At 32.0% G+C, this 10,676-nt stretch overlaps 1 protein-coding gene and 1 long non-coding RNA gene across 2 annotated transcripts; both read right to left on the bottom strand.

Moving 5' to 3' along the window:
• Nucleotides 1-5,120: 5,120 nt before the first annotated feature.
• Nucleotides 5,121-6,779, bottom strand: LOC110807172 (putative calcium-binding protein CML50). The gene is made up of 5 exons (XM_022032212.2): nt 6,244-6,779; nt 6,033-6,079; nt 5,657-5,835; nt 5,529-5,547; nt 5,121-5,420 (listed from the first exon to the last, which is right to left on the bottom strand). The coding sequence occupies exons 1-5, from the start codon at nt 6,701-6,703 to the stop codon at nt 5,316-5,318; spliced, it is 810 nt and encodes a 269-aa protein (XP_021887904.1). The 5' UTR covers nt 6,704-6,779; the 3' UTR covers nt 5,121-5,315.
• Nucleotides 6,780-7,712: 933 nt separating this feature from the next.
• LOC148252753 (uncharacterized) lies at nt 7,713-9,295 on the bottom strand. Its single transcript, XR_015813954.1, has 2 exons — nt 8,857-9,295; nt 7,713-7,916 (listed from the first exon to the last, which is right to left on the bottom strand). It is a non-coding gene; the product is annotated as an uncharacterized LOC148252753 (long non-coding RNA).
• Between the last annotated feature and the right edge of the window lie 1,381 nt (nt 9,296-10,676).

A 10,676-nucleotide genomic window follows, 5' to 3' on the forward strand; every position in this document is an offset into this window, starting at 1 on the left:
AAACCATTTACCCTTTTACTTACCATTGGGGAATTTATGAAAATAAATTATAGAAGCAATAATATCATACAGATCATAACTTCATGCACGACCAACAATATAGAACATATCATAAATTCACATTTATTAACAATAGACGAACTCGTAACCATTTCTCGTTTTACCAGTCTACTAGTATTCATAGGGATCCATAGGGGTGTCCCCGCTACACGTGAACCCCTTTCCCTTAACAGTCTTAATTATATAGCCGACCCCATATCTCGTCTGGTATGAGCGCCACGACATTAAACCCCAATATCCCATTCGATATGAAGGTCAAGTGGGTTGTCCACATACCCCGTCCGATATGAGCGCCAAATTACCAAGTCTCCATACCTTGTCCGGTATGAGACAACATTCACGGTAGGGTTCCATATGAACCCGGTCCGTCCACCATCTCTCAGGATATCTAGTAAGGTTGTTATCTTATCTGTTTATTAAATCACACCACTTTCATGTTTTCTCTTAGTCTCCGTTACCAAATCGAACATAATTACATAAATAAATAAACATGCATCCAGCAATGCAATCATGTCAAGTAAGGTAATAGTACATGCATCTAAACCATAAAATAGATAAACCAGAAACTATTATACTTTTAGACTGTAAGATCAATCAACAGAAATTAACAGAGAACAATGTCTGGTTCAGGCTCCAATAGCAATATGTAATTAATTATGTACATCTATTTAATTTGTACACAATACAATATTATCATTTATTTAAACTTCAATTCCATAATAGGAAATAGAGTGAGGGATTCTTACTTGATTCGACGCTGAAAACTAAGTAGTTACTGCCCCTACAAGCGATCCCTAGGTTCCCTGAATTTTTCTTCAGGAACTAAAATGTGCTTACAGTACCTAAAAATGTCCCAAATAAACCCAAAAATCAGTCTCAGGGCCTACTTGGCCAATTTCAGAAATTCGGCACAGTGGCTTTGTCGTGCTTCGGCGACGGCGCCACCGCCCACGGCGGCGATTCGCCTCGAATTGGTTGTTTTCGGCTGTTTTTGACTGAATTCCACTAAATTTGCATCAGTTCCTACGAGAAAACACATTTAGGGCCCTCAATGGACCAAGAGAATGTAGAAAATCGAAACTCACCGGCGGTGGGGCTCTTCGGTGCGGCGACTCCTCTGGCTCACGTTGCGGTTGGGTGTTTGCTCCGATCAACTTGTAGAGAAGGAAACAGTGATCACAACGGTGGAAAAATCACATTGAACGGCAATCAGGAAGGGTCTCATCGGATGCATTTTTTGAAACACCCCGCGGCAGCGTCGCCGAGCTTCAGCGGTATTTTTCGGCCAATTGACCGGTTCTTTCACTCCGATTTAGCCATGTGTGGGTTTGAAATATAATTTCGTGCAAGAAGAGAAATTTTTACCTCATCTAGTGGTCAAAAATTATTCCGGTGCGGCGGCAGGTAGCAGCGGTCGGCTCCCCGACGGTTGGGCTATCTTCTCCGGTGAGGGGCTCTGGCGGGTAGAGTTAGGGTTTGGGTGCGGATTGGGTTATTTATACCCATTCGCTTTTGATCTGGGCCTTCCATCACTTTTGATCTAGATCGTCCGATTGCGATTAAATAGGAAGTGAATCTAGACCATTCATCGCGATTCAATCTGTACCGTCCATGCGTGATTCAATCTAGGCCGTCCACACGCGATGCAATCTGGAATGTCTGTGCGCATTTTCAATATACGTTGTCCGTGCGCGCGAGAACAGATCTCAGCCATTCGATCGCGCGCACACAGATCGCCAACGTGGCTCCCCCCGCGTAGCCTCTCGCATCAGCACCTCTGCCACCTAGCGCGTCCTGGTTGGTCGGAGCTGCTGACCGGGCATCTGACGTGGCGTAACTTCTCTAAATTATATTTTTACCCCCGATTTTTTATTTTTTTTTTCAAAAATACTCCAAGAACCCAAATTTTCACCCATTTTCTCCAAAATTGTTTTGAAATTAATCCTTAACAAATTTTACCTTTTATTTTTCATTAAATTAAAACAAAATAAATAAATAAATAAATGTATTAAAATAAAAAAAATAAAATTAAAAAATATTATTAAGTGTTACACTTTCACTATTCAAGAATTAGGTAACTTAATATATAATTTACAAGTCTGTAAGATGTGAACAACTCAATGGAATTTATTATATGATTTGTTTCCCCTAGATCACTTATCCAAGTATTTGAAATATAATTAAAAGCATCTATTTTAGTTGTAATTGTATTATAAGGGTAAGGGTTTTACCTTATTCTGTTAAAGGTTTGAAGTTTTCTAAGATAATGTTTATTTGTGGTGTATTAGTTATACCATTAGGCAAGTCAAGTGTTGTATTGATTGAAGGGTTTACTGGTTATATTAAGGCTGAGATATTATATATTGATCTTTGGTTAATAAAAGAGGTAACGCTTTTAAAATACCACATTAATTACTAAAACTCCCATGAGAATCAGCTACATTTGAATATTTGTCTTTTGTTTTACTCTCATAAGCATTGGATTAATTAACACCAATAGAAGCTTTCGACCTAGTTTTGTATCCTGGTGGATACCCATGTTTGCTTCTTATAACATTTATAACAATATCCAATTAATCTACGATTTGCATAGGTAACTTTTCTACCATTTTCACCAGTGATTGGTTTTCTAGCATTCCCCAAATTATTATATGGATTCACATTTTTTGAGCTTCCACTAGATATTCCCTTGCTTGTGTACAGAATATTAGGTTTAAATTATTAAAAATGGACAACTCCAATTAAACTTCTCGCATGCTGAAGGACCATTGCAAAGACATTTTTTTATGTGTGGTAATGGTTCTAAAAGCAAAATTTGTGATTTAACTATGGCAAATGACTCATTCAGTCCCTATAGAAATCTAATGACTTTGTATTTCTCCTAATACTTTTGTGAAATAGTGGCTATACTAAACAAGCATTGAGAATTGTATACACTAGGCAAAAATTTATTAGTTCATAGAAAAGAATAACAAAATATTTGAATGAGAATAATTCTTAACACTTACTCAAGCTAAGAAGATAGCATTTTATTCATAGACTTGTTTAATCATGAATAAATGATAGGTGTACAATATACAATAATTACAGTTTATACCACAAGACAAATTTTGTTATAACAGATTTCTGCTAAATATTCCCAAATCATTATAGTACTCATGGCTAGTAATTCTTATCTCTGACAGCAGCATCTTGTGTAGCACAAGATATATTCTTAACACTCATCCAATAAAACTTCCAGCTTTGTGTAATATTGGGTTGTAGATTGGTTACCTTGTTTGAGTGAATATATTTTCTCTTATAGGTTAGATAACCTCCCATGTGTCCCTGTGCAAATTGGTTGTGTAAATCTTTCCATAAATTTTTAGCATAATCAATCCATATCATGTTTAAAACAATTAACAGCGATAATGATCTCATAATCCATGAAAGATCGATTGTATTGCATCTCTCTCAGGCTCCAGAAATATAATCATCCTTTTTTAGAATTTAGATGGTGCCATCTACAAACTTGAGCTTATTCTTTGAGATTAGTGTCATCTTCATCGATCTTGACCATGAGTGAGAAGTATTCCCTATGAGCATCGTCAATATGAGTTGCAAAGACAAATCTTCGTTCAGGTGCAACTAAAATGGGTTGGCAAGAGTTTCTTCAATTCTCGAAGAATTTGTGACAAATGATGTTGTATCCATGGATCTCAAAGAAGAAAATTGATTTTTTTTAAGTAATCTATCGAATAATTGAAGAATACACCAATTTTTGCTACTTAAGATTTTTTCGTGCTAGACTTCAATAAAGAAAGATTGTTCTTATATGATTAAAGAATTAGTATGCTTTAATAGCATGTTAGAAAACTGAAAACGAATTCATCATGTTGATGAGTTGATCGGAGCTTCGAAGTTAGGGAGAGTAAAAAGAGTAAAGAGAAACAAGACTTGGAGTTGATGGAAAAGAAAATGGAAATGTGTGCTTCTCATTTATTAGCTTTCAGTATTTATATATACAGAAGAGTAATTATAACTAATTCTCAAGTTATGGGCTTATTACAACTAATCATACTAAAAAAAAAAAAAAACTTAACTACAGTTAACTCATTTAATTAATCATCTAACTGTAGATATCTCTAATATAATCAAGTAAAATTATAACTAATTAATTAATTAATTCCCATCCCATATAAATTTGATTTCTTCTAAAAAATTTTTATAAAATATTATTCTTGTAATCGATGTCTGCTATTTTCCTCTCCTCATCTCTTCTTCTACAATCAAGTCTCCAACACTATCAATTACTAGACGCCATGAAAGATGAGGAAAACTTTGTTGGGAGTACTGACATGAAAAATTAAGTATTTTTTATTATTTTAAAATAATCAACAACTGATGAGCTACATATATATTACTAAATTATTAATATAATTTAAAAGATTGTACTACTACGACTAATTTTTTTTTTAAAAAAAAAAATTATATTAATTTACATATTGTCAGAAAGCTTTCAAAGTATACCACATTGAAATCTACATTCTGTTAATAAATCTTAATTACGTCATATTGTTGTGTGTGTGTGTGTTTTTTTTGTTTTTTTATTCAATCCACGGACTTAAAATATATATTTAAAACTACGGATAATAGTTGTATTTAGAAACTTGAGCATGCCATCTGGCCCATGGATATATGTCACCTAATATCCAATTACTAATAAACTGAGCTTATTAAATTTCTAAATTTTTAACTATAGTTATAGGTGCATTTTAAGATATAAATTATTATTAATTGAATGTTCAGTATTTTCATATATTTCTTTGGTTACATCAATTTAAATACTAAACTATATATCTCTTATTATATGATTATTGATTAAAAATAATAATTTTAAGACAACTTTACACTACTTTCACTATTAATTTTCGTAAGTATATATTTTCAATTATGATAATGTCAAGTCATTAATTGATTTTTTAAAGTTAACTTTTTAATACCCTCAAAAAAAAAAAATCTTAATTTTAGCTATGTAAGTTAATAAAAATAGAATATAGCATTGCATAGATTGGATGAAATTTCTCAACAAGTGATTTTAAATTATATGTATGTTTTTCTGGGAGGTACAAATAAATTTTTCTCAACACATAAAAGTAAATTACATGATTTTATTTAATAGCAACATATTATTATTATATAGGACAGCTGAAACTGGCTAAAGAGGCCACGTTAAACACCCAATCCAAACTTGAAATTACAAACATTTTAAAACTCTATGCAATAAGGAATGGCAGGACAGTAAGCATGAAAGACTCGTAACTAAAAGTTGCAGTGCCACAATAAGAGTCGTCTTTTTCTCTGAACTTCTCTGTTAATCCCTGTAAGATGCGGTATTACAATTAGTTTTTGTTTTAAAAAATATATATTTATACACACACACACACATATATATAATGTATTATCTTTCGTTCGAGTTTAACACACACCTTGACCAGAAGACAGCACCTGCATCATGAGAAAATGAATTTGTTGTGGTTAAAATTAATGGAGTTAAGATCAAAACTACAGAGAAAAAATGGAAAGAAAAGAAAAGAAAATAATGAGTGAAACATACTCAATGAAGTTGTCATATTCAATGGCCTGGACTTTGGTGCCTCTGAATCTACCGAACTTAGACACCAGTAAATCAATCACCGCCGGCGAAACTGCAAATCCAAGGCCCAAAAGTGCGTCTCGCAATTCACTTGCATCAATCCTCCCACTCCGATCCTTATCGAATTTCTCAAAAATGGTCTACAAGCCAAACATATATATATATATATAATCATGGAAGCTCAATGTCCACAGAACAGATATAACAGTATAGATATATATTATATTTATTACAGCAATAATCTTTGTAAATTGAAATAAGTTAGGATTCATTACATTTTCTACAGGTTATAGTAAGTATATGTCTATTCATATATATGTACATATATCCAACTTACTCTCCACTCCTGAAGACTGTAAAACAACGCGATGAACTCCTTGGGACCTGCAACAACAATTCACAAGTAAATAAAGAGATAAAAACCGATTGAAAATCGTAAATCTAGGCGCATTTTAGTCAGGTATGCACGCCAAATGTATGAACTGTTAACATGTGCACCTACAAGTGTATAGAAGGGGTTGGGGGGAGATGCAACAACTGCGACTCACCAATCTTTCTTGAATTATTATTGGTGAAAAGAAAAATGAGAAGACGAACAGTCCTCATGTTGAAGTTCTGATTGTATTCAGTGAGCATTTTCTGCATCTCCTTGTCGTCGATGAAGCCACTGTTATCCTGATCGGCCTTCTGAAAGCTAGCCACGACGCTGGGGTCGGTGCCGGGAGGGAAGGCCGACGGCTTCAGCGTCGTGAACGGACTCTTTTGCAGGTATCCGACTGTAGCGGTCTGTGTGATTATTTCTTGGGGGACCTTTTCTTCAATAACCATGTAGGGCGTTGTGGTAGAAGTGTAAGACGCTGAGGAAGAAGTATAAAGCGCTGAGGAACCGCCGTAGGAGGAGGCATAAGAGGAGGTGATTGAGCCGTAGGGTTCTTGGGACTGGGATGATGACGAGATACTCGTCGAAACGTAGCCATAGACAGGGTGAGGATGAGAGAACCCAGACATTATAATGATGATCTTCTGGTTAGCGGGGGAGAAATCAGAAAATGTTTAAATGGTTTTCGATTTTTATTGGTAAAGTTCGGTTGGATACTTATAGGCTTTAATGATTCATGTTTGGGCTCAATCTTGAAATTTATTACGAAATTGCCATCACGGTTCCATGAAACGGAGATATGACGGTTTCGCAATTTTCCTTTACCTCCACTTTTTACTTTTTAAATTGAAACTTTAAAAAAATAAATAAATAAATAAATCATAAATTATGGCTAAAATATTTTTATCCATATCTTAGTTTATTATTTCATTAATAATTTTTATTAAATACAATTGTAATTTATTGTTTTTGCTTCATTTATTTTTTATTATTTGGTTGACAAAAAATATTTGAATATATTATCCTTTTGAACTAAAATTTTAAAACTAATTTTATTATTCACAACACAATCATAAATCCTATTAAATAAATATTTAATGGTAATAACTTTTTAAAAAATGATACAGTCACTCTTCGTTATTTATTTTAAATTAATTATTTGATGATAAAAATTAAACATAATTTATCATTTTAGTATGTTACAATTTTTGTATCATCATTTTGATTTATATAAAAAATGTGGATGTTCATGCATCAACCTCACCATGTTGGCCTCATATTAGAGGACACATCAAGATAATATATATGTTTACCCAATTTTTTCTAAAAAAAAATTAAAATTTATGTAAAATTTCACCAATTAAGATAATGTAAATAAACAAAACACTACCCAAAAAAGTTAATAATAAAAGTTTACCCTATTTTAAGAAAGTAAAAGTTTATAATAAAAGTAAAGTTACCATAATTTTTTTTATTCATAAACATTATCAATTTAATAAGATTTAGCAAAATTTGATCATAATGTACCAATAATGCATTAATAAGTTAATTTATCGATTCAATTATCACGGACCATACTTTGTCTTATAGGATAATGACCGGAACATACTTACTTAAATTATATATATTCGAGTTAAGTAAAATAACTTAACTTTATTAATCATAACAGAGTCGCAGAAACATCATATCTCTTAAATGTATAATATAAACGTATGTACGAGGTTTTAAATTTTCTTATTTACATTACTAAACAAAAGTATGAAACAGTAATCTTAATCTCAGAGTCTAGCTTTAAAATTTTTCTCCATATCACCGCTCATTTTGTAGCAGTATCTTCGGTATCTTGAGAGTAATAGGAGAGTGAGATAAACTATCTCAATAAGAGATATTATAAAATCACAACATAATACATGCAATATATAGTTTTTCTATGTACAACAAAATGTATATCATATAATATTTTTAAAAATCAATATAAGAATCAGAAAATAGATTCACAATTATTTCATTGTATACTTTATCACTATTATGAAGGATCAATCAGTTATCATACATTATATGTAGGCACACATACTTATCACTAGTTCTCCATGTACCCAAACACGAAATGGCATACATGAGTACCTTGAAACACTGCTATCTCTAAATACGAAACTGTTAGGGCTCGCATATCAGATTATTTTTAAATACACCCAAATACAGAATGGTTAATTATAGGTACACATTTATCACTTTGGTAATACACCCGAATACAGAATGGTTATGTACAATCATATTAAAGTCTAGCATAATGTAGGTACTTTCAAAATAACTTCTTTCTACAATGAGTGATGCACACATATCAAAATCATATTTTAAAAACAAAAAGTGAAATAACACTCATATCAAAGTAAAACTTTAACAAATACTTAGCGAATACGAAAAATAAATCGAATACTTTCACGTTTTTATACTGAAAAAACGTAAAATATTTCAAAACTACATAGGTTATGAATCCATAATATCCACTTACTCATTTATTTATACTGAAAATACGTAAAATATTTCAAAACTATATAGGCTAATGAAATCATAACACTCACTTTACCTTAAAACCTTAATAGTCGTAATCTTAATTCCGACAGAGTTCTAGTTTATTTATGACATTTAAAAAAAAATCCAGCAGAGTTTCAGGATAATTTTTTGTCACTTTTTTTATTCAAAATATCCAACAAAATACTCAAAAAATTAATCTAAAAAATTAAAGAGAAACCGAACTTAAAAACTTAAGAAAAATGTTTACCTTGTTAACGGTTAATAACTTTGTTTTGACTGTGAGCTTTCTTCTTCTTCTCTTCCTCTTTTATTCTCATAATCTAGTAGAGTTTTTCTAAGATTTTTATCTCAAACCTTATAATACTGTCAAAAATTACACACTTTGTACTCCTTATTCCCTCATCTCTATGTTTCTCACTATTTTTCTCTCATCTAAAATGTTTCTTCCTCCATTCTCTCATCCCTTATTTACAGGAATGGGGAGCCACGAGAGAAAGATTGTCACCATTATGTCATACTACTTCATTTAAAAGTTGTCAACTTTTATTATGTCACTTCATCTTAAAGATTACCATTTTTCATATGTCACTTTATCTAAAAGATTACTACTTTTCATGTATCATTTTATTTAAATGGTTACTACTTTTCAAATGTCATTTCATATAAAAATTGTCATTTTTCGTTATGTTACTTCATCTAAAAGTTATCACTTTTCACATGTCACTTCATCTAAAAGTTGTCACTTTATATTATATTACTTCATGTAAAAGTTACCATTTTTTATTTTACTACTTCATCTAAAAGGTTCCCACCTTTTTTCATACTTCTTCATCCTTATCAATATTTTTTTTGTTTGACTCTAAACAATGCCTTTAACCTTATTATATATTTCTAAACACATAAAAAAAACTAAATTAAATATATCAAATACAAAAAATTCGAGACTATTCTTGAGCGATCACATCCTCACCCCTTTAAAAAGAAATTTGGTCATCTAAATTGGACTTACCAATGGTCACAAACATATGAGGGTATTTGATCTTAATTTCTTCTTCCAACTCTCATGTGGCTTTTTCAGTCGAATGATGATGCCAAAGTACCTTTACTAAGGAGATTATTTTAGACCGTAATATATTTTCTTTGCGATCCATTATCTACACATGAAACTCAATGTAGGATAGGTTATTCTAAAGTGCAAGGGGTTCATATCAGAGTATATGTGATGGATCTAAGTGATATTTTTTCAGCATTGACACATGAAAGACATTGTGTATGTTGGCTAACTCATGTGACAATGCTAAAAGGTAGGCAATAACTCCCACTCTATCAAATATCTTTAAAAATCTGATAAATCTGGGACTAAGTTTTTCTTTTCTACCAAATCTCATGATCCCTTTAATTGGTGAGATTTTTAAAAATACATGGTCGCCTGCTTCAAATTTTAAATCTCTTTTCTAATTGTTGGTATAACTATTCGGCCTACTTTGAGCTTTCAGAAGATGTTTCATGATCAATTTCACATTTTTTGTAGTTTCTTCACTAATTTAAGTCCAAGTAGTTTTCATTCCCCAATTTCTTCCCAATAGATAGATAATTTGTTGGGTCTTTCGTATAAAGTCTCATAGGGTGTCATTTGAATATTGGACTAATTACTATTGTTATATGTAAACTCAATCAGAGGTAAATGATTGTCCTAATTATCTCGCAACTCAATAACGCAGGCTCATAGCATATCCTCTAGAGATTGGATTGTCCATTCTGGTTGACCATCCATTTGAGGATAGAAAGTTATATTAAAGGACAGTTGGGTCCCAATGACATTCTATAGACTGGTCCAAAATCTTAAAGTAAAACGAGGATCTCGATGGAAACGATTATAATTGAAATTCCATGCAATCTCATAATCTTCTTGATATAGAGCTTAGCCAACTTGTCCAGTGGATCATTTACTCTGATAGCTAGAAATGAGCAGACTTAGTTAATCTATCAACAATAACCCAAATGAAATCATATTAAAATCTTGTTTTAGGTAAACCCACCATAAAATCCATGGTAATATGCTCTCAT

Source organism: Carica papaya, chromosome 8 (assembly GCF_054855325.1).
Source record: "Carica papaya isolate Zhongbai chromosome 8, ASM5485532v1, whole genome shotgun sequence".
NCBI lineage: Eukaryota > Viridiplantae > Streptophyta > Magnoliopsida > Brassicales > Caricaceae > Carica > Carica papaya.

Coding starts and splice junctions, on each gene's coding strand:
- LOC110807172 (XM_022032212.2), bottom strand. CDS start 6,703: ATGTCTGGGTTCTCTCATCCTCACCCTGTCTATGGCTACGTTTCGACG. Junction 6,080..6,243: donor TAATAATTCAAGAAAGATTG/GTGAGTCGCAGT, acceptor TTGTTGTTGCAG/GTCCCAAGGAGTTCATCGCG. Junction 5,836..6,032: donor ACAGTCTTCAGGAGTGGAGA/GTAAGTTGGATA, acceptor TTTGGCTTGTAG/ACCATTTTTGAGAAATTCGA.